At 47.8% G+C, this 24,021-nt stretch overlaps 1 protein-coding gene across 1 annotated transcript; it reads left to right on the top strand.

The window, feature by feature from the left end:
• The first annotated feature begins 289 nt into the window (after window positions 1–289).
• Window positions 290–23,426, top strand: LFNG (LFNG O-fucosylpeptide 3-beta-N-acetylglucosaminyltransferase). Its single transcript, XM_083372496.1, has 8 exons — window positions 290–841; window positions 16,846–16,894; window positions 17,791–17,890; window positions 18,244–18,397; window positions 18,643–18,728; window positions 19,234–19,399; window positions 20,109–20,194; window positions 20,310–23,426. The coding sequence occupies exons 1-8, from the start codon at window positions 422–424 to the stop codon at window positions 20,374–20,376; spliced, it is 1,128 nt and encodes a 375-aa protein (XP_083228622.1). The 5' UTR covers window positions 290–421; the 3' UTR covers window positions 20,377–23,426.
• The last annotated feature ends 595 nt before the right edge of the window (window positions 23,427–24,021 follow it).

Here is a 24,021-nt window from a genome sequence, read left to right as displayed (position 1 = left end):
AGGAAAGGGAGGGAGGGAGGGAGGGAAGGGTGAAAAAGAAAGAAAGAAAAGGTGAAAAAGAAAAGGAGGGAGGAAGATAAATAAATGAAGAAAGAAAGAAAGAGTGAAAAAGAAAAGGAGGGAGGAAGATAAATAAATGAAGAAAGAAAGAAAGAAAGAAAGAAAGAAAGAAAGAAAGAAAGAAAGAAAGAAAGAAAGAAAGAAAGAAAGAAAGAAAGAAAGAAAGAAAGAAAGAAAGAAAAAGAACCGCGGCTTTCTCTTCCAGCCCCCCTCCCCCTTCTCTCCCCCCCCGGTCTAAGCCACGTGGGGGACCCGAGGCCATCCCCGAGGCCCCGCCCTCCGCCCCTCCCCTCCCAGCCGGGGGCGGGGGAGGTTTTAAAGGCGGGCGGCGGCGGCGGGGCGGCTGAGCGGGGCCGGCGCGATGCTGAGCAGCTGCGGGCAGAGGCTGCTGCTCTCCTTGCTGGGCTCCACGCTGACCTGCCTGCTGGTGCTGATGGGCGAGCAGCGCAGCGGGCCCGGGGCTCTCCTGCTGCGGCGGGGGCGGCCGGGCTGGGGGCCGAGCGGGGAGCCCCCCGGGCAGGAGCCCCACCCGCCGCAGCTCCGCTCCTTCGGCGGCTACTTCAGCCGGCTCAGCCGGGCCAAGAGGGAGGCGGCTGGCGGCGGGGGCGGCCACGGCCCCGCGGGGGGGAGGCGGCAGCAGCAGCCCCCGGCGCCCCCCGCCGCCCCCCGGGAGGAGATTTCGCCCCGGGACGTCTTCATCGCCGTCAAGACCACCAAGAAGTTCCATAAGGCGCGGCTGGAGCTGCTGCTGGACACCTGGATCTCGCGCCACCAGGAGATGGTAAGGGGAAGGGGCTGGGGTCTCTGTCTGTGTCTGTGTGTGTGTGTGTGTGTGTCTGTGTGTGTTTCTGTGTCTGTGTGTGTGTGTGTGTGTGTCTCTGTGTGTGTCTGTGTCTCTCTCTCTGTGTGTCTGTGTGTCTGTGTCTCTGTGTGTGTGTGTGTGTCTGTGTGTGTGTCTGTGTGTGTGTCTCTGTGTCTCTGTGTGTTTGTGTGGGTGGGTGGGTGGGTGGAGGTCCCCTTTGGAGAGGACGGGGGTGGGGTGGGGGGGCGCTGGCTTTGAACCCCTGGCTTCTCTGGCTTCCCTCCAAACCCGCTCTCCAGCTGCCGGATCGGCACTCGGGGCATCCTCAGGAGCGCCCTTTCCCGGCCGGGCCGGCGGCGCTCTGCACGAGAACAGGGGCGCTCTTGCTCTCCGGCTGCCAGGCGCTGGCAAAAGCGCGGGCGCCCGCAGCGATGGGCAGGGCGGGGAGGCGGAGGCTGCGGGCCCGCCTTGCCACGGGAGCGGGCGGCGCTAGGTGGGTGGGTGGGTGGGCGAGTCGAGGCAGGCTCGGCGCCTTCATCTCCGCCCGGCCCGCCTCTGCCCCCGGGGCTGGAAAGTGAGGAGGCACGCTCCGGCCCGCGCTGCCTGCCTGCCGCCTCCCGCCGCAGCCGGCGGAGGGGGGGCTGCAATCCGCTGGCCCGACGGAGGGGCACTCTGTGCACGCTCAGAAGTCTCTCTGGGCCGGTGGGAGCGCAGCTTCCCCTTCGCGAGGGACCGAGGGGAAGGCGGGGAGGGGTGTTTCTCCTGTAAGGAGGAGGGGGCGATCCTAGGTGAAGTCTATCTATCTATCTATCTATCTATCTATCTATCTATCTATCTATCTATCTATCTATCTATCTATCTATCTAGCCATCCATCCATCCATCCATCCATCCATCCATCCATCCATCCATCCATCCATCCATCCATCCATCCATCCATCCATCCATCCATCTATCTATCTATCTATCTATCTATCTATCTATCTATCTATCTATCTATCTATCTATCTATCTATCTATCTATCTATCTATCTATCTATCTAGCCATCCATCCATCCATCCATCCATCTATCTATCTATCTATCTATCTATCTATCTATCTATCTATCTATCTATCTATCTATCTATCTATCTTTGTCTGTCTGTCTGTCTGTCTGTCTATCTATCTATCTATCTATCTATCTATCTATCTATCTATCTATCTATCTATCTATCTATTAAATTTTTATACCGCCCTTCTCCCGAAGGACTCAGGGCGGTGTACAGGGCAATAAATATAAAAACGAAGTGCAAAAGTTAAAAAAACAATTAAATATTATATTATTAAGTCGGGGCTAAGGGGAGGGGGAACGTGGGCGCGCAAGTTGCGCAGTGTGTCAGTCGACCTGGGTGGGTGGGGAGTTGTCTGAGTGGGCTGATTGTGGGAACTCAGCTGGAATTCAGGGACGGGGGTGGGTGGGTGTCGAAGTGCTGGCTTTTAATGCAGGGACAGGAGCCATGGGGAGGGGGCTTGCCCTAAGCTGGCTGGCATCGTGGGCCCGATCCTACTTGGGGGTCAGAGTGACTTGTTTCCTTCCTCCTTCCTCAGAATTGTCCTTGCTGGGGACGGTTGCTCAATATACGCCTAGTGTTATGTCCCCTCCCCCCTTCCCCCCCCAATTCCAAGTGACCTTGTAGTAGATTATCTCAGCTGGCTGGGAACAGAGGGAGGGGAAAGCTGGTTTAAATGTAGACCTCTCCGTGTGAATGTGGTCTGGGAGTACCAAAGCTTTTAAACTGGCATTAAAAAACCGAAAACCGCATCTCATTTGGGGCATCGAAAGTGAAGGTCCAGCCTCAGCCCCCATCTTCACTTTTTTTTTTACTGGTTCTGATGGACCTCCCTCCATCCTTGCAGCAGTGAACCCATGGTCCTCATCCCAACACTGAGAACATGGGCAGTGGGGAAAGGAGGGTAGCCAGGTCACGTGTCCTATGTGCATCATTGGTTGAAGAGGGTTGGGAGGCCAATGGAGCCAGTGGAACAGCTTGCCACCAGAAGCTGTGGGTGCTTCCTCGCTGAATGTTTTTAAGGAAGACCGGACAGTCAATTGTCTGGAATGGTCTTGGAGTAGAGGACCTCTGGAGTCCCTTCCGAGTCTGTTATTCTGTGACTGTGAGTGACCTCCAGGACAGCAACTTTTTGAACCCCAGAAGGGTGAATGCTAATCTCAGATTAGGTCTTTCTGGCGATCTTAAAACCACGTTCCCACCACGGGCTAAGCTACCATTTGTTTAGCTAAGATTTAGTATATCAGCTGCCATTGTTTAGGTCTGTGCAGTGCATGACCCCGAACTAAGCAAAGCGCATTAATACTGTGTGTGTGTGGTGAAAGACAACCAGTTGATCTGTAAGGCTGCACACATAAACACACGGTGGCACAGGTGCGGTTGTGGTCAGTCTGTTTGCACTGTCCAGGTGGAACAGATGTTCAGACTCGGCCTGGATCTGAATCAGCCTGAATTTTATCACGCCCCAGCTCTGATAAAGTGGCTAAAAAGTTCACGACGCTTTCGCAAGTTGCATTTACAGGGAACGACCTGTTTCAAAGAGGTTTATGAGTTGGAACAGTGGTTAATCAATCCTTTGCCCACTATTTAGCAAACATCACCTATATAGATAGAGTGACCTTTCTCCTAAACGGCAGCCCTTTGCTTTCAGAACGCTGTCCTCTATTTTTTATTTTTATTTTTAACTTTTGCTTGGTTTTTCGTTCTCGAATTTTCCTTTGAGAAGCAAAGTTGTAAACATAAACAATTCAAATTTTTTTATCCTTCTGAAGTTATGTCATATCTGCCTCCTTTTTACATTTGCTTTTATTTTTTTTTCCCCAAGAAAATGTGGTCACCCGTGGCTATATTCACTAAGTAGACTGTTAAAAAAAAAAGCTTTGTTGGTTTCTCCAGCGTAGGAGAAGCAGAATAATAGTATTTCTCCCCAAAACACAATAAAATGCAGAGGAACAATAAGAGTGGGGGATGGCAACACCCCTCCCCTCTGCGTCGGAGCTTTAAGGAGTCGCTGAATTGTTTAAAGCCATTTTACCTTGGGAATTACGAATTCTCCCTTCATCTGAGATGCCTGTTGATTCCTCCTGGGGCCCCCTCCTCTCCTTTCTCCCCGGGGAGACGGGGCTGGGGGACCATGAAATGGCCTTTAGATCACCAGACTGAGCTTGTCAAATTAGGAACTGAAAGTCTTTCTTTAACATCAAAGAAAAAAAAAAGAGGGGGGGGAGTGGGGTGGAGAAAAGTTCTCAGGCTGGTTTAGGGTGAAAAGGTGGATGCTTCTAAGCATCCTTTGGATTGGCCTTTCCTTGGCCTTCATCTGTAGAGACGTACAGCAGAGAGGAAATAAATGTGGGCCCCTGTCCCTCTTCCCTGTGGAATGGTTGGTGCCTTCTGAGCTGGGTGGTTTTCTTGTAGACGTTTCATGACCCAACTAGGTAACATTATCATGTTGGAAGGGAGGAGGGTGTACGGGGGGGGGGAGGAGGAGGATTATGGGCTCCTTGGTGATCTCTGAGCTTGGTGGTGTTCTTACAGACGTTTCATGACCCAACTAGGTAACATTATCATGTTGGTAGGGAGGAGGGTGTACGGGGGGGGGAGGAGGAGGATTATGGGCTCCTTGGTGCTCTCTGAGCTTGGTGGTGTTCTTACAGACGATTCATGACCCAACTAGGTAACATTATCATGTTAGAAGGGAGGAGAGTGTACAGGGGGAGGAGGAGGACTATGGGCTCCTTGGTGCTCTCTGAGCTTGGTGGTGTTCTTACAGAAGTTTCATGACCCAACTAGGTAACATCAACAGTGGTGGAAGGGAGTGGGGTTTGAGGAGAGGAGGAAAAGAGTGGGGCCCTTGTGTTTTCCGAGATTGATAGATTTCATTACACACACTAGGTAACATCGGTGCTAGAAGGAAGTGGGGTTTGTGGAATAGGAGAGGAGGAGGAGGAGAAGGAAGAGGAAGAAGACTGTGGGGTCCTTGGTGCTCTCTGAGCTTGGTGGTTTTCTCACAGACGTTTCCTGACCCAACTAGGTAACGTCATCAGTCTCTTCGCTTAACCATTGTGTCGAGAAAGGTCGCAAAATGGGGCAAGTGTCACTTAACAAGTGTCTTAGTTAGCCACAGGAATTTGGGACTCAGTTGTGGCTGTAAGTTGAGGAGTACCTGTAATATTTACTGCTAAGCTTGTAAGCCGCCCTGAGTCTTCGGAGAAGGGCGGGATATAAATGGAATTAAAATAAAATAAAAAAATAAAAATAAATTTGGGGGGGGGAGGTCTTCTGTCACAGCACTGTGAGCATGGCAGCCAAGATGGACAGAGATCCACCTGGAAGCACGTCTTTATGAAGCTTCTCCTCTGCAGAGTGGTGGGACTACAGATCCCCTAATGGGGAGAGAGATGGGGAATGGTGGCTTTTCCATACCTAGAGGAGGCCAGCCTGGAGATGTTTCTGCCCCCACCCCAGCCCCGGCCCTGTAGGGTCGCTTTAGATCCATCTCCCCCCCCCATCGGATGGGTGGAGAAACTTCCCATTCTGCAGGCAAGTGGGGTGAAAAAGCGGCTTTTGCATTGCCAGCCCAGAGCTTCAGCTGCTGCTGCTGCTGCAGTTGTGGGAGGCAGCAAAAGGCCCCCATCTTGGGAACGGCTCCCCCTTTTTTCCCAGCGATTCTGCCTTGCTTTTTGGGGGGGGTGGGGAGAGGAGAGAAGTTTGTTCCACCTCGTTTGTCCTTTGGGCTTCCCAGCGCTTGGCGGCTTCGCTCTCACGCTGTCTTCCCCAGGCAGGCTAACAAAGCCTCTTTTCTCTCGGGGGCCGAGTGGAGAGTCCCCGGCTGCCGCTTGTGTGGTACTTCGGCCGTGGGAACGCCAGGGTGTGTGTGTGTGGGGTGTCATGTGGGGGGGGGAGGCAAGCTGGAGCTAGCAGTATCCAGGTCAGGTTGCACAGAGCTGAGGGGCTGAAGGGAGAGGCTGGGTGGGATTTTGGAGGGACCAAAATTGTTTTGTTGTTAGCCGCCCTGAGTCCTTCGGGAGATAGGGCGGGATATAAATCCCATTAATAAAATAAATAATAAATAAAATAAATCTCTCTTTTTGGAAAATCTCTCTTATGGGGGCAAGCAGGAGGGAGGGGATGAAAACTCCTCCCCCCCTTGCACTTCTCTTTCGAGCCCCTTTTCCCCCCACCTTCGGCCTGAGCACCTCCCGTAGCGTTTACAGCTAGTCCTCGACTCGCAACATTTTCGTTTAGTGGCCGTTCACAGTTACGACGGCACTGGAAAATGTGACTTTTGACCGTTTTTCACAGTCCCCGCGGTCACGTGATCAAAATTCGGATGGACTCGTAATTATGACGGTCGCAATGTCCAGGGCTCACCGTTGGCCACCTTCTGACAAGCTAAGCCAGGGGGGCAAGCCGGGTTCATTTAACGACCCGGTTACTAACTTATCAACTGCCGTGAATCACCTAACCGCAGCTAGGATGCAACTTTCTGTAAAAAGTGGAGTTGCCAGCAAATGCAAAGGTTGGTTTGGCCCTGGTATTTTTTCCCCCACAAGAGACGCACATGGTGCGCTTACACACCTGCCTACTAATGCTTTCCTTGATTGAAGAAATTCTTTGGCCATGGCGTTTGAGGATCACAAAAGCCTCCACAATTTTGTGGGTGCTGGTAGTGGGTTGGAAGAGGTTGATTAATGGCTTTAATGAAGCTGGGGTCTTTAATCCTCCCTCTCCAGGCCCCTTACATGCGCTCGCTCATCCATGAAATGATGGGATTCTTCCCCTAGTTCTCAACCTGGGCAACTGGAAGATGGGTGGACTGCAGCTCCCATAATTCCCCAGCCAGCCAATGGGCATTCATGAACAATGACCTGCAGAGTTTCAGCTGGCTGCCTGAGGAATTCATCTTCCAGTTGCCCAGGTTGAGAACCGGATCAAGATGTTTCTCTCGGCACTGGGGGTTGAAAGCTGAAACTTCGCAGGCCACTCTTCATGGATTCCCCAAAACCTATGGGTTGAAGAACATCTGAACGCTGCCCAGCTCGTGGCCGATTTTGGGGAAGCAGAAGTGCACGCCATGCCTTCCTCTCTGTGCAGGAAAAGCATCATCTCCAGCCAGTTCAAAGGTGGCCAAATCAGACCGAGAACTTTTGAACTCTGCTGAATTTTGCAAAGGGCCGGTAGTTAAGCATCTTGTTGAGCTGGGCTGAGCTTCTGTTTTTGCCTCTGTCCTTCCTCTTTTGGGTCTTTTCAGACTGAGATTTGGAAATTTTCAGGCGCTTGGAAATTCCCAAGGCATCACCATCTGTGACAAGTATCCTCTTTCCTGAAACAACCCCCCCCCCTTTTTTCAACCTTTTAAATCAATCTTTCCTCCCTTTTAAGGGACCCATCACCACCAGGCAGCAGTCATAGTTATTTGGCGGTTAAATATTAAATTCTTTGCCCTGTAGGTTAAAGTAGTTTTCTACCTGGATCACACATCCTGAAACTCTCTCATGCTTCGTTTGCTTGGATCAGCCAACTGGAATTAGGCTTCCTAAACCTTAGATTGTCCCCGCGGCTTGTTCTGCAAACCGCAAAGAAAACCACGGTTTAGCCCAACATGGGAAGGGTGCCTCTTTTCTGATCCTTCTGGGGGAACTAACCAGCATCAGCAAACCTTGTCAGTTTGGCCAGGATTCCCGTTGCAACCTGGTGCCCATTCAGAACAAACACTGGATATTTGTTCAGGCTGAGACTGTGGTGGGTTGGTGAGTCTGTGTTTTTGTGCTGAATGGGTGGAAATTCACCAGGACTTCCTTCCTTTGGCCCGCAAATAAGTTAAGCATTAGAGGAAGGTGTGCACTGTGTTGGCTCCTAGCAGTTGTAGAGGTGAGGGATGTTCAAAGCAGCTACAGAGTTTGCAGTTTCCAAGGTAGGCAAATGTCGGGTGCCTTTGGGCTGCCTGCCTGTTCTCTGCCTTTCTTGTTTAAGCCTTTAAAGTTATCTTCCTTCTCGGCTGCTCTGAGCGTTTAAAACAGTTATTACAAGAAGTGAAACCTCAACTTGCGTCCTTCCTTCCTGTGGTTGTAGCCTGAGCTGCAGGCAGAAGTCTCTGCTGGGAGCAGTTTTACAAACCGCAAATCAGCAAACAAGACGCGGGCTGACTTCACAGAATCTTTGGTCAAGCTGACAAAAAGCTTTTCTTTTCCTTCTAAGATGGAGAAGATAATCGATCATGGATACGTTGCAGGACATCTCGGGAGCCTGAAATGATATAGGTCACTTAGGAAAGTTTGGAGGGGCCTCCACTCTACCCCTGGCTGTGTGTGTGTGTGTGTGTGTGTGTGTGGTGTTTTTTTTTTAAAAAGAAATTCTTTTTTTAAAATTCTAGGCTGCATTGAGATAATTTCCTGTTCATTGTTTGGATACTGGTCTTTGCATTTTAGAATTTGAATTCTGTGCGGTTTAGAAAAATTAGGCTGGAGGTGGTGGTGATGATATAATGGGGATGATTATCCCCTAGCACTGATGATGTTACCTAGTTGGGTCATGAAATGTCTGCAAGAAAGCTATCATGCTCAGAGAGCACCAAGGTCCCCACAGCCCTCTCCTCCTCCTCCTCCTCCTCCTCCTCCTCCTCCTCCTCCTCCTCCTCCTCCTCCTCCTCCTCCTCCTCCCTGCAATCCCCACTCCTTTGTAGCACTGCTGAAATTCCCTAGTTGGGTCATGAAATGTCTGCAAGAAAGCAACCAAGCTCAGAGAGCACCGAGGACCCCACAGTTCTCCTCCTCCCCCCCCCCCCCGGAAGTAACTTCTGACAGAGCTTAAAAACTCTTAGCCAACAGAGAGAGGAACTGAGGCGAACCAGGAAAGTGGCGGGAAGCTCCCTTGCCAAATTCCTGATGCGGTGAAAGCTTTGCCCCGACAGGATCACACAAGCAAACCCATCCTCCTCCTGGCATTAGGGACAGAGTGTGGGGAGGCCCTTCCTGCCTGCTGCCAGGAGGGGGGTGGGTGGGCTTTCCCTGGCCTGAGCTGGCAGAGGGGCCGTTGGCTTTCTCTCCCTCATCAGGGTTGAAAGATGCAAGACCATTTCTTGGAGACAGACCCTCTTTTTCTAAGGGATCCCAGTGGATCCCAGTGCTTTTTTTCCTTAGACAAATATATATATTTTAAATGACCACACTTATATCCCTGGAAAGTTCAGGTTTGCTCCTTAAAGTGCTTCCAAATAAAAAGCCTTCCTTCCTTCCTTCCTTCCTTCCTTCCTTCCTTCCTTCCTTCCTTCCTTCCTTCCTTCCTTCCTTCCTTCTTCTCCCCCTCCCTCTTTCCTTCCTTCCTTCCTTCCTCTCCCCCTCCTTCTTTCCTTCCTTCCTTCCTTCCTTCCTTCCTTCCTTCCTTCCTTCCTTCCTTCCTTCCTTCTTCTCCCCCTCCCTCTTTCCTTCCTTCCTTCCTTCCTCTCCCCCTCCTTCTTTCCTTCCTTCCTTCCTTCCTTCCTTCCTTCCTTCCTTCCTTCCTTCCTTCCTTCCTTCTTCTCCCCCTCCCTCTTTCCTTCCTTCCTTCCTTCCTCTCCCCCTCCTTCTTCCCTTCCTTCCTTCCTTCCTTCCTTCCTTCCTTCCTTCCTTCCTTCCCCCCAGAACCCCCCAGGAGCAACGGGGTGTGGGTGAAACCCTTCTTCCAGTCTTTGCAAAGGCAGAAGACTCTGGGTTACCCCCCCTCCGCGCCCCCTCCAGCCGAAGCCGTAGCCAAGCGGCCCAAACCAGATTGGCAGCGCTGCCAACGGAGCGGGCCAAGCCCCGAGCTTTCCACCTGTGTTTGGAGTATAAACAGTAAGCCAAGCCGTGTTTATACTGTACACAGAAGCCACCGGGGTTTTTTCAGGGGGCGTGGATGGTCTGCACTGCAGCACGCACCCCAGCCTGCTTGCCTGCCTCTGCCTGTCTGCTCCAGGGCAGAAATTCTAGCTGAGGTGCGGAAAAAATTGGAAGCCGAAGCGGGCGTTGGAATGTGCTGCCCTGAAAGCAGTGCCCCCCCCAAGAGAGAGAGAGAGAGAGAGAGAGAGAGAGAGAGAGAGAGAGAGAGAGAGAGAACAAAGGTCAAGAAAGAAAGGGGTCCCCAAATTTGGGAAAAGACGACACAGGACTGGTTTGTTATGATGGGGGCGAGTCTGTGTGATGGCAGCCATCTGCATTTGCTACCCCAACTTATGGGCAAACGAGCCCGTGCAAAACCTTCGGAGCTCAAGCTGCTAGTCCTCATGTTTTGGAAGCACCGCCGCCCCCAAAGAGTTTGTTAAGCAAGCGGGCCCGATTTCACAGCCCCCCTTTTTTTTGGCCAGGTGGTCACTGGAACATGACCCGGCCAGGCTCCCTAAGCCCCAAATGGCAAATAAGACGCCGGAACCTACGCTGGGTTTCGGTGCCATTTCAAGCCTTGCAGGGGGCCAAAGATGTGATTCCTTGCTCTCCCCTTGGGCGTCTGCATTAGCTTTGTGTGGTACACAAGGGCTGGGTTCCGATTCGGTGTTTTAGTAAACAATCCCTCTTTGCAACAGTTCCAAAAGAGACGGTTTTTTCTCGCTTCGTTGGCGCAGATACCTTTCCCATACCTGGCAAGAGAGACAGCTGAAAAAAAAACCTGCACGGATGTAGCCCAGCCTGTCTCCACCTCTCCCGGGGTGCAGGACAGGAAGGGATTTGAAGGTGCAGCCGTTTGTTATCTTCCGAAGGTGGTCTGTTTTGTGATCTCAGTTTCTCCGTGGCTACTTTCGAGCGCTTTCCCCTCAAAGGCTAAGCCGTCCCTTACAGGTGTATGGACATCGTAAGGAATGAACGCAATAGGGACTGGGAAATTCATCTTATAATAATAATTATAACAAAGTTGGAAGGGACCTTGGAGGTCATCCAGTCCAACCCCCCCTGCTCAGGCAGGAAACCCTCTACCATTTCAGACAAGTGGCTGTCCAGTCTCTTCTGAAAAACGTCCAGTGTTGGAGCATCCACCACTTCTGGAGGCAGGTTGTTCCACTGGTTAATTGTTCTAACAGTCAGGAAATTTCTCCTTAGTTCCAGGTTGCTTCTCTCCTTGATTAGTTTCCATCCGTTGCTTCTTGTCCTGCCTTCAGGTGCTTTGGAGATTAGCTTGACTCCCTCTTCTTTGGGGCAGCCCCTGAGAGATTGGAACAGTGCTATCGCCTTGAAGCCGTGCGGTTGTGAAGCGGACCACTCCACAACTCAGGAGGAGTCTGGAAGCATCTGCTCAGATTTTATGCAAAGACACGACTTTTTGTCGGCATCAGCAGCAGCAGCTGTTGTTGTGAGAAGGGAATTTCCCCATTCTTCTAGTCCTCCCAGAGTATTTTGGGGATCCGAGAGCTAGCATGCAAAAACGAGCACGTTTGTGCTACACACCGGCAGATGCTTGCACACCCTCGCTGCCTCTTTGCCTATTTGGCTGGGTGCCCTTAAAGGTCACGATTTGATTTTCTTGGCCAGGAAGTTTAATACTTCTGATACAAATTGTGAACTTTGTGCTGTCGATGCCAAAAGCTTCCAGTGATTTTCAAATTGGAGGCTAAAAGAGCCACCCTCGCTGGGGTGTTAATAATTGTGAAAAAAGAGATATTCCTTTCTCTGTATTGGCTGGCTGAAGCTCCTTGGACAAACGAAAGATGCAAAAGACATGAAAATTACCCAGGCCAGATTAACTATCCAAAATATTCTAGGATTTTTTTTTCTCTTGCTCTTCATTTTTGGGGGATGGACTACAACAGCATTTGAGATGGTTAAGCCCTCAGTGAGGTGGTATTTTTCTCTTGTAGATAAATGTGAAATGGACAGAATGGATATTTCTCGCTGTTACCCATTTCTGCTGGATTTCTCTATCCTTGCAAAGAGCTTCAGAAACCCCCAAATTATTTCTTTCCTGTAATCCCAACAGCCCTTAAGAGAGAGGCAGACGTCTCCTGGAGTTGTTGAGCATAAACCAGGTGGACCGCAGATGGAGGAGAATAACCAAGGTTAAAAAAACAAACAAACAAGGTTAACAAACAGGAGAAAATGGGAACTTGCTAAATGTGGGGTTACTGGCCCCAGGTTTCCAAGAAGACCAGCATTGGGCAACACAAGTTCTACGGAAGAAAAACGGTCCAGAGGTTAATTGCTGTATCAACATTTATTACAGTTCCTCAAAATCAGATTGCTGTTGGTGCAAAGGGCGACAAGAGGAGATTGGTCTATTTTTGTGGTGGGTGTTGTGTTCCATGCGAAGGCGGGCTCCACAATCTTGGCCTTCAAGGCCGCTTTTTCCAGCGGTGTTTCTGCCAAGGGCACCGGCAGGAAAGGTGGGGGGGGAGTCCTCTCTCTCAGGACCCAAGAAGGTGGCTCGTGCTAGGATGCCCTAACCAGCAACTTGGAGAAACTTTCTTTTTCAATTTACGACTTGTAGCTTGGACAGGAAAGGGAAATGAGTCACGAAAGCACGGGGAACGTAGGGCAGAGGGAGAAGAACGGGCACCGCCGATGGGGCCTCGCTAGCTGAAGAGCCGTCTCCTGGTCTGTTCTGGGGGATCCTGGATCCCCATGCCCAAAATCCTGACCTGGTGAGAACTGCTGGGTTGTTTTCTGATGGGACTGGGCTATTGTTCTCCAGGAGTCCACACATCCTGTGTTTCTTTCAACTGTAGCCTTTAGAAACAATGAGGTTTCCTGTCTATCCCCCAGGCTGGGATGCTTGGACAATGCAGGCTCCAGAGTCAAGCTAGGGGAAAGAAACCATCTTTCCCCCCTCCTTTAGTTTGCAAAAGCTCGTTTGGCAGAGACAAGGAAGCAGGGCGTCCATGGCCGATTGTATCTCTGGCACGGAGTAAACCTGAGCGGGAGAGACGGCATGTCCCACATGGAGAAAGTCTCCTTGCTGAAAAGGTGATGAGGTTCTGCTTCCGCTCGGTGGGACGTCATTGCTCTTCCAAGCAGGGTTAGAAGATCTACAGAAGATGGGTGTTGTAGGAGAATGAGTGGCAGGAGCTGGGGGCGGAGTCAAAAGAGGAATCAGCCTGGAATCCCTAAGTAGCCACAAGCAAATTAAGTCCAGCCACCTTGAGTTCCGCTGACGCCTATCTAATTCCAAGCAGGTGTCTACTGTTAGCTGAGAAGATTCCTGCGCGTAGGCTTTTAGCAATAAAGCAGTTTAGTTGAATCGTCATCTGGGTCTGGTCTTCAGTGTCTGACAGATGGCCTCTTGACCAAAGGTTGACTCTGATGTAGTATCTTGGCACACAGGTGGAGCATAACAAAATAGCAGAGTTGGAAGGGGCCTTGGAGGTCTTCCAGTCCAACCCCCTGCTCAAGCCGGAGACCCTACACCATTTCAGACAAATGGTTGTCTAATCTCTTCTTAAAATCCTCCAGGGACAGAGCACTCGCAATGCCTGGAGGCAAGTCCAGATTACCACCATCATGCTATATTTTCAAGAGGAGACGTTTCTGGGCAATTTCCTGATTTCAGCAACTTTATAGGGTTTTTTTTGGAGACCTCTCGCCAAGACTGGGCTTTTCCTGCTTTCGAGAAGAGGCGTTGGCTTGATTCTTGGCATCTTCTGGATAAGCAGCCTGGGTATTAATCAAATTAAAAAAAAAATAACGGTCTCCCTTTGGGCTATTTTTAGCAGGCTGCGGATGAGCAAAAGGCTATTTTTGGGTGCATAGTTGCTAGCAACGGCAGGCCTGATCTAATCTAGTAAATATGATGGGTTCTCCCCCCCCCCTTCCTCTCCTTTTTTTTTATGAAATTCCCATTAACAAGGGTTTCCAGCAGAACCTGGCCTTTGCTTATTAGCAAGCCGGCCACGATTCCAAGGAAGTCCTGTTCCTCTCTTGTACTTAAGCCCCGTTGCTTCGAAAAACTCAGAAATAACTGGGAAGACGGTGTCACCCTTGAGTAGGTCTCCCGGATTTAGATGCAAAACTCCAGGTGACCACAAGGGGAGCCAAGGAGTTTGGTTGCCTTCTGGAGTTTTGTAACCAAGGGCAAGTCTTGCTAGGGTAGGGGTCTTCAAACTTGGCCCTTTGATGGCTTGTGGACTTCAACTCCCATAATTCCTCAGCCAACCTCCATTTTGTTTGTTAGATTTAAAACAGAGCTCTTTCAAACTTGGCCCTTTGATGACTTGTGGACTTCAACTGGCTGAGGAATTCATGCTGGCTGAGGAATTCTGGGCGTTGAAGTCCAGAAGTCATCAAAGGGCCACGTTTGAAGACCCCCGTGCTAGGGTCTTAACTTAACTCTTCATGGCTTAAACCTACCTGGCAAAAGGCAAAGATGGAACAATAAAGCCAGGCCTTTATTGGCACGCGTGCACCCTTTTGTATATATATATAAAAAAGTTTTATTTTCTTAATACCCAGGCTGCTTCTTCTGCAGGATGCCAGGGATCAGCCGGAGGCATCTAAGTTGGCATGGTGTGCGACTGTTTGTGGCAAGAGGGGTGAAGAAATTTGCTCTGGACACCTGGTGCATGTTTGCAGAGTCTGTTGTTTCTTAAAACATGCAAACCGTAATAGAGTTTTATGGTTTATTTAAAGATGGTGCAGCAGGATTATCTGTTTGTAGGACAATAAACTTCTCTGTGTTTCTTTTCTTACACATACTTATCTGGGTTTTTTTAAAAAAATTCCTTTTTTCTTTTAATGGAAAGACACATTATAAATCATGGGGGAGGAGGTTTGACCTCTGAATCTGCAGGGCCGAAGTCTGGCAGGGCACGGAGGGGCTTCTACAAAGGGCCAGGATGGGGGGAGAAAGAGGAGGAGGGGGGGTCCCTTTTTTGTTTCCCTGCTCTGTGAGTCTTCTCCCCTGTTTCTTTTCTCTTTGGGATTAAACCAAGTTTTGGCTGTAGACACCCTTCCCAAACATCTCTGGCCTCCCTCTGGTTAACCAATCCAGCTGTATGCTAATTGAGAGCAAGTTTCAGCCTTGCCTCTTGTGTTAAGTTGACTGCCAGACTATTGTTCAAAGTTGCCTGGCTTCCTTGTCGGACCCCCCCCTTTTTTTTTAATGGGACAGGAATGAGGGGGAGAGAATAAGTTAGAGTTTCTTTCTTTCTTTCTTTCTTTCTTTCTTTCTTTCTTTCTTTCTTTATTTCTTTCTTTCCTTCCTTTTTTCTTTTCCTTCCTTCCTCTCATTTCCATCTCCTTCCTTTTTTCTTTCTTTCTTTCTTTCTTTCTTTCTTTCTTTCTTTCTTTCTTTCTTTCTCTTCCTTCCTCTCATTTCCATCTCCTTCCTTTTTTCTTTCTTTCTTTCTTTCTTTCTTTCTTTCTTTCTTTCTTTCTTTCTTTCTTTCTTTCTTTCTTTCCTTCCTTCCTTCCTTCCTTCCTTTTTTCTCTTCCTTCCTTCCTCTCATTTCCATCTCCTTCCTTTTCTCTTTCTTTCTTCTTTCTTTCTTTCTTTCTTTCTTTCTTTCTTTCTTTCTTTCTTTCTCTTCCTTCCTCTCATTTCCATCTCCTTCCTTTTTTTTTCTTTCTTTCTTTCTTTCTTTCTTTCTTTCTTTCTTTCTTTCTTTCTTTCTTTCTTTCTTTCTTTCTTTCCTTCCTTCCTTTTTTCTCTTCCTTCCTTCCTCTCATTTCCATCTCTTTCTTTCCTTCCTTCCTTCCTTCCTTCCTTCCTTCCTTCCTTCCTTCCTTCCTTCCTTCCTTCCTCTCATTTCCATCTCTTTCCTTTTCTCTTTCTTTCTTTCTTTCTTTCTTTCTTTCTTTCTTTCTTTCTTTCTCTCTCTCTCTTTCTTTCTTTCTTTCTTTCTTTCTTTCTTTCTTTCTTTCTTTCTTTCTTTCTTTCTTTCTTTCTTTCTTTCTTTCTTTCTTTCTTTCTTTCTTTCTTTCTTTCTTTTTCTTTCTCCTTCCTTCCCTTTTTCTTCCTCCCTCCCTCCCTCCCTCCCTCCATCTCCTTCCTTCCTCTTCCTCTCTCTCTCTCTCTCTCTCTCTCTGTCTTGGCACGACAGTCCTCTCTTCTCTCCCAACCAGATCCTGAACAATCACCCTCCTTGCCAGCCCTGCCCAGCTCCCCAGCAGGCAGCCAAGGCCAGGCGCTCCCTCTGTCAATAAGAAAGTGCAGCCAGGCAGGTGCTGGGGATGGCAGGGCGGGGCGCCTTCCCCCGCCTTGGCTGGGGTTCAGGTGGCCGTTGGAGGTGAACCACGTCCAGGCAGGAGGGCTGCTGCTGCCACCCAGTTATCAGTCAAGCCTGAGGGGCAGGTGTGGGGCAGGATGAAGGGCAAGGTTGCGCAACCCTGAGTTGTGGTGGTGGTCACAGCAGCTTAGATGATCCCAGAAGGTGGAACAGAGAGAGCTTGGGAGGGTTGGGGGGGGGCGAGGACCACAGCAGGTGTGCAGAATCCCCCAATTAATGCAAATTCTTAATGCCATATTTCAAAGGCAACAGATGGACAGGTGAGCACAACCTGGTGGAGGTGCCCGTCTCTCCTGACCTTCCTCACCTGACCTTCCCAGGCTTTTGAAATCTTTAATCAATAACCTCTTTGCAATGCAAATGAAGCTTTCGCTCCAGGCTGGGTTTATCTCCCCCTCCCCTTTTTTTTATCCAAAAGTTCTCCTGGGCCTTGGGCAAAAAACTCGAGATCTCCCTGAAATGCAGAAGAACTCAAAGAGCTTGCTTAACAACTAGGCATTTACCAAAAAACAAAAAAAAAAAACAAAAAACAAACCCCAGGCCTGGTTTGCATCCCGCTCTAAAAACTTCAAACCATGATGAATGCAGCGGAATGTTTAACCCAGGCATGTGTGCCTTTATGCAAATCGCCCTCCACGGCTGCAGTTTGCATGGGATTTGAATGCACAATCTAGATTTGTCACCATAGGTACCGTAATAATACGTTGGCTTGACATGATGGAAGGCAGCGCATTCCTAAATATATATATATATATATTTTCCTTCCTTTTTAGACCTACATCTTCACGGATGGCGAAGACAAAGAACTCAAGCAGAGAATTGGTGAGTTGATGGATTTCTTCTTTAGGCAGGTGTTGAAAATGCCCCCTTTTTCTTACAGACCCTTCTGGTGGGATTCCCAGCGTATGTGGTGATTAACTTTCCTGAGGGGGGGGGAGGTGGATTACTCAGTGAGTGTTTAATGGGACCCTCCTCCTCCCCCTCCTCCCAGGCTAGTTCAGACCCTCCTATTCTTCTGATGCTAATGGGCTCCATTCATGCCCTCAATGGGTTCCTCTCCAGACAGCCAAAGAAGTAGCAGGTGGCAAATGATGAGAAAAGTCCGGCTTGAATAGGACGACAAGGACTTCTCCCCCTGTTAAAAGGGGACTGGAAAGATCCAGTCTGCTGTTCCACCTCCCACATTTTCCTTTCTGAGTTAACACTTGGCTGGGTTAAAGCTGGGAACAAAGGAAGCCCCAAGTTTGGTCAACAAGAAGGAGAGGAGAATACATCTGAGTTTGTCTTGGCTAACATTGAAACATCTGCAGAAGGTGGCTCCTCGTCCACCTTTGTGGAGGAAATGTTCGGGGAATTTCTTGAAGCTTTAGCTATTATGAAAACATGGAGCTTCTCCATAATCCAAGGACAATGGCCTTGGTCACAGGGCTGGATCATACCTCTAGCTGAGAACTTAAGCAATAGCCTAAGCTGCTCAAGATGGATCGATAGATGTAGGATAATGGAGAACATCATAAGCCAAATGGGTCTATAAGGGGGAAAATCTCCATAGTTGAGCATCTCTTTTTTGAGGACCACCTTAATGTCCTCCAAGAGTATGCAAAATGTTTGAAAAGTATCCCCTTTGCTGTGCCTAATAAAGACCCTTCTCATGTTGTGGATTTTTGAATTCTGCTACGGTAACTTCACCTTGAATATTTCCCCTTGTCTCTCTTCAGGAAACGTCGTCAACACCAATTGTTCTGCTGCTCACAGCCGCCAAGCCTTATCCTGCAAGATGTCGGTGGAATACGACAAGTTCATTGAATCTGGACGAAAGTAAGAGCAGAGAAGAGGTTGGGTGAGGAGGGAGAGTTGAAGCCATGGTTTGTAAAGCTGTAGGATGTGGACTCCCTTCTTTTGGAAGGGAAATTAGTTCAGCAGTGGAACATCTCCTTGATCCATGCAAGTTCAACATTGGCACTTAAATGGAGGAGTGAATTCTTCTCCATTGTCCTTCTTGAATATGGTCTGGATGTGGCGATCCTGCCCACTGACGTTCAATTAAAATGCCTAAATTCTAGAGTTCTTAGGCTGATTTCCTGATGGATCAAAGATCAGGGATCCAACAAGGATCTTTGAATTTCCTGGTTCCTGACCTAACCTCAGTCTTGCTTTCATCCTTGCATTAGGTGGTTTTGCCATGTGGATGATGATAATTATGTGAATGTCCGGATGCTGGTCAAACTGCTCTCCAGCTATGTTCACACGCAGGATATCTACATTGGGAAACCCAGTCTGGACAGGCCTATCCAGGCCACTGAGAGAATCAGTGAGAACAAGATGGTAAGCCAACAAGGAGAATGAGGGGACTTGAGGGTCAACATTCAGGGTTGTCCATGTGCATCTTTCTGAGGGACTCTCCTGGTTCAAAGGAGGCGTCCCTTTCTTGGAGAAGACCTTGGATGCGATTCTCTCCTTGGGTCCCAACTGGTCCCTGGGAAGTTGGCCAAAGCTTTGACTCCATGTACTGTTGGGTGTCAAAGAAGAACTTCGTGTGTCTTCATCTCTTGATTCTTTTCATCCCACAGCATCCGGTCCACTTCTGGTTTGCCACGGGTGGTGCTGGCTTCTGCATCAGTCGTGGTCTGGCACTGAAGATGACCCCTTGGGCCAGGTAAGAGACTTTGTTTTGTTGAGTGTATAGTTGTTGCAATAGACAAACGAGGGTAAAAAAATAAGCAACATACACACGTCAGCCATCCCTGACACATCTCAATGGAGGTGATGGGTTACAGATCAAACTCATTGTTGTCTATGGGCTATTAGCATCTTTGATGCAGAAAGCCGTTTCTTAAAAGTATAAAGCAAGATACTTACTGGGACACGAAAAGTTTTAGAGCTTTGTGCTTCCTTAATTTTCCAAATTTCCCTACGCTCCGCGCTCCACCTGTTGGAAAACCAGTTGTGACTTATTGAAATCATGGCTGAAAATGACACATGAAATCCCTCACCTGACGTTCCCTTCCTTTGGAGAACCACATTGTTGAATTGTGTTTGCGCTTACACATACACAAATATAAACGTTATGGCTTTTAATGTTAGATTTTCATCCTTTTTGTGTTTTCAAATTGCGAGCAAATGGAATAATGAAAAATCTTGCCCATTTTCTCTCTCTCCAGCGGTGGGCACTTCATGAGCACGGCGGAAAAGATTCGTCTCCCTGACGATTGCACCATTGGGTACATCATAGAATCTGTCCTGGGGGTGAAACTGATCCGAAGTAATCTCTTTCACTCCCATCTTGAGAACCTCCATCAAGTGCCCAAATCAGAGATCCATAAGCAGGTAAAAATGCTAAAGGATTTAAATCACCCAGGCCCAGAAACAAAACATAGAAATACAGAGGTTATCAGAGGTTGGAAATCTGGGTCAAACTTACCCTGGCTGAAATCATCCTGGGAGGAAGGCTACAAAGTTGGTCAGGAGACCGCATCATCTCCCCCCCATCTCCAAAAAAATATATGTTCTGATGAATTGATATTTTGGGATGGACAAACCCATTTTGGCAGCAACTTGGGAAGAGTTGCTAAAGGAATAACAGAGTTGGTAGGGGCCTTGGAGGTCTTCTAGTCCAATCCCCCTGCTCAAGCAAGAGACCTATCCCATTTCATATAAGTAGTCGTCCAGTCTCTTCTTAAAAACCTCCAGTGATGGAGCATTCACAACATCTGGAGGCAGGTCGTTCCACTGGCTAATCGTTCTCACTGTCAGGAAATTCCTCCTTAGTTCCAGGTTGCTTCTCTCCTTGATTAGTTTCCATCTGTTGCTTCTTGTCCTTCTGTTCAGGAGCTTTGGAGAATAGGTTGACTCCCCTTCTTCTTTGAAGCAGCCCCTTAAGATTTTGGAACACTGCTATCATGTCGCCCCTAGTCCTTCTTTTCACTAAACTAGACATACCCAATTCCTGCAACTGTTCTTTGTATGCTTTAAAGAGAAGCATCTCTTTGTTGCATTTGTAGCTCAATCTTGCATTTCCCCCTCTTTTTCCCCCAAGGTCACTTTGAGTTATGGGATGTTTGAAAACAAGAGGAATTCCATCCATATGAAGGGGGCTTTCTCTGTGGACGAAGATCCTTCCAGGTGAGAATCATATCGGTCTCAAAAGGGGGATCCCATCACCCTGAGACGTTGCAGTTTAGATCACGACTCCTGTGCTGATTTGGATTAACCCCAAATCCCCTTTTTTATCTTCTAGGTTTCGCTCCATCCACTGCTTGCTGTACCCGGATACGCCTTGGTGTCCTTCCAACGTCGTTTACTAAAAGTCTCGACGTCCCCTTAACCTCGTCCCGAGTTCCCCGGTATCCGAAGAGCTTCTGGGACCTGTATTTTTATCATTAGTGTGTGCGTGTGTGCGTCCTTTGTTTGCTGTGAAGCAATGAACTCCTAATTGCGGTGGTTCATTCACAGTGTACTGTGCGTTTCCTCCGGCTGCTGTGTGGTCTTGTGTTCCTCGCTGTCCACGCGGTGACTATCAGGGTATAAATATTTGAGAAGCTTCCTAATGAAAGAACAATTGTTACAGGTTTTTTTTTTTTTTTGCAAGGGCTTCAGGCTGGTTGTGTATCGTGAAAAGGCCTTTTCTATCTGCCATCTGCTGAACGCAATGCTGCAGTTTTTTCTTGCAGAAAATGTTTCCTTTCCCCATAATATAATATTCTTTTCTTTCCATCCATTTCTTACGAGCCACGGTACCGAGGAAAGCCCAGACGGCTGCAGGGTGCAAACGGCCAAATCTGAAATACTTTTAAACCATGTGTTGTGGCAGATGCTAGGCTGATATAGAATTGCCCGCTTTAACCGGTCGAATCAAAGAAATGGCAAGTCTTTCTCAAATTTGCAACTTTAAAATGGGGGGGGGGGGGTTCAGTTCCCAGACTTCCCCAGCCAGCTTCCATGTCAAGCGTACTGGAAATTCTGGGAGCTGAAGTCCACCCCTCTTAAAAAAAAGTACAGGCTAGGGAATTCTGGGAATTGAAGTCTTAAAAGTTGCCCAGTTTGAGAAACACTGGACTAACGCTTAACCTGGTTATGTGGTGGTTGGGGCTGTAATCAAAGCCTGGATGCCATCTCGCAGATGTTCACTCACACCTCTCCCTCCAAAATCTGCTTTTTCAGCCGGGGCCCTTTAGCGTTGTGGTACTCCCATTCCAAATCTTTCTGGCTGGGAACTATTGGATCAGGAATCTAATAGTTCGAGGATGCCCGCTTGAAGAAAAAGCAGCTTTTGGCTATCGATTGTCTTTCTTCCAATTTTTGCCTACCTTTCTTTCCTCTGTACTATGTGTAGACATCCCTCTGAGAGGTGCCTTCCCCCCCTCCCCTAAATTCATTAAGAGCTGGTCTCTTGAACACTCTTGCTGTTTTCATTTGCACTGAAGGGAGACTCAAAAGGATAAAAGAGAGGTTTTGGCAAGGAGCTATTATCTAATCCTTTTTCATCCTGGCCTCAATGCCTTTACTGAAGCTTGGTGAGCTTCTTACAAGTAAATAGGCAAAGGATTGCAAACTGCACCTAAATCCAGAACTATGGAATGCACCCAGGCAGAATTAAATAAATATTCAACACCAAATGAAAGCAAAGAGTTGATAGCAGATTGGAAGGCTACAGCTCCAGAAATCCTCAATTCCAATCTTAATTTATTATTATTTGCAAACGCTTACTTGGCTGTATTCATAGTTCTGCCTTGCTGCCCAAATGCCTGTAAGAAGGACAACAGTAGCCTGTGTAGATTCAGAATTTTAGATCCTTTGGAAGATGCAATTATTTTGATTCTACTATGTGTGTTTGTGTGTGTGTATATATATGTGTGTGTATGTGTGTGTGTGTGTGTGTATGTGTACACACACACACACATATATATAATGAGCAATCCTCTGGAGTTTACTCAGGAGGAGATCCTACCGTGTTGAATGGGATCTGTTCCCAGGAAAGCACAAAAAGGTGGCCCATGACATGGGGCCCCAACTGAATTAATATTTAAGTAAGTAATTTAAGTAATATTTAATTTTACTTACTGTAAGTAAGTCTTTAATATTATGGACCAATTGGGAGGAACCAGTGTCCGTTAAAGCCAAATGTTCATTAAACCCGACGTTATATAACGCCCATGAATGTTACCGGATGATCATATTTATGTTATATACCCATGTACTTTATAAAAAAATATGTGGGCGCATGGTCTGATTTAGGAAACAGCAGACCAAGCTGTGGTTGGCTGAAGTCGCCCAAATCCAGACATTGTCTGTAAAATCCAAAGTCTGTTGAATCAGGGTCTGTAAAACTGAGATGTTATCGTAGTCACACCCGGACTCAACTGTTTTGGGATTGGTAGAGAATGACTTGTGTGTTAATTTAAAAGGACTCTAAAATGTTGGAAGCAATGAGGGATCATGTATTTCTCTTGTAAGTTGGACGTGGTGTTGATTCACCGTCTCCTTTCGTTGTAACGCCTCTGTCTCTGGGCCAAGGTGCTTTGGCTGCAGCATTTGCACCCCAAGAGTTGCATTTAACTCCCCTGCAAAATGCCACAAAGCCTTTTCTTCCTAGGTCCCAAAGGCAGAGATGGAGAGCCGAAAAAAGCTTCCCTTGCAAATGAAAAGAAAAAAAAAACAAAACAAAAACGAGAGGCCCATACTGGGTAGCGTTTGTAAATATTTTATTGCAACAGTGTTATTTACTGTGCCTCTTTTTTTTAATGTTGAGTCCTGTGTGATTTTGTCAAAGGTGCATTTAAAAGTGATTTCCTCACCCTGTGGATCAGCAAAAAAAAAAAAGTGAAAAACTTTTTATTTTTTCCTGGTCTGTTGAAAGAACAAAACTATGGAGAAAAAAATTTATGTCGTTTGAGACTTGTCCGTAATTTATAAATCCCAGTATCTGGGATGTTGCTTTCTGTAAAAGTACTGTACATATATAATGCGACTCTCGCTATAAATATATAAATATTAAAAATGCAGCGTGTCTGGGAGGGAAACCATGTTTATAATATTCTCAGGGAATTAAACCTGATCACCACCACAGAGTGTGCCTGTGGCTGATGGATGTCCTCTCTGTGCTTTCAATAAAAGAATTTGTTGGCTAATTAATTATTGGCAGCTCTTCTTCTTTTGACCACTTGTTGCTTTCTCGGCTTCCTGGGGGGGATTCTGGGAATTGAAGGCCACACGTCTTCAGTTTCCATAGTTTGAGAAAAACCAGAAGGTCCCTCCCAACTCAGTTATGCTGTTCTAAGTCACAAGAACTCATCCAGCTTGTGCATTGATCCTTGGGATCCAGGAAGAGCCGTGGGTTGGACTAGAAGACCCCCAAGGTCCCATCCAGCCCTGTGATTCTGTGAGTCTAAGTCTGATTGAGGAATTTACAGGTAGTTCTCAACTTTTTTAAAAATTATTTTAATTCCATTTATATCCCGCCCTTCTCCGAAGACTCAGGGCGGCTTACAAGCTTAGCAGTAGCCTTCTTTCTATGTATATGCCTGCTTATTAGGGCTTTCACACACACACCCCAAGCGGCATTATTACAAAGTCAGCTTAACTGCCCCCAACAATCTGGGTCCTCATTTTACCTACGTCGGAAGGATGGAAGGCTGAGTCAACCTTGAGCCTGGTGGGACTCGAACCTGCACTAATTGCAGGCAGCTGGTGTTACTGAAGGAGGCATTAGCCCACTGCTCCACCAAGGCTCTTATGCTCCACCAAGGCTCTTACGGCCACAATGGAGCCCAAAATTTCTGATCCTAAGCCAGACATTTGTTTTGCCATAAGTCGAGAACTTCTTATATGCTAATTCTATCTGAGTTTTAATGGAAAGAGATGGTGCCTGTCCATGGAGAACACAGGCACGTGCTGCCACCCTGTGGACGGAATGGGTACAACCCACCAGGCCAATTCACTCAAAGTGCATA

This window comes from Vipera ursinii (genome assembly GCF_947247035.1).
Source record: "Vipera ursinii genome assembly, chromosome: 13".
Taxonomy (NCBI): Eukaryota; Metazoa; Chordata; class Lepidosauria; order Squamata; family Viperidae; genus Vipera; species Vipera ursinii.
Note: the sequence above shows the minus strand (reverse complement) of the source record. Positions and strands in the feature narration are given on the sequence as shown.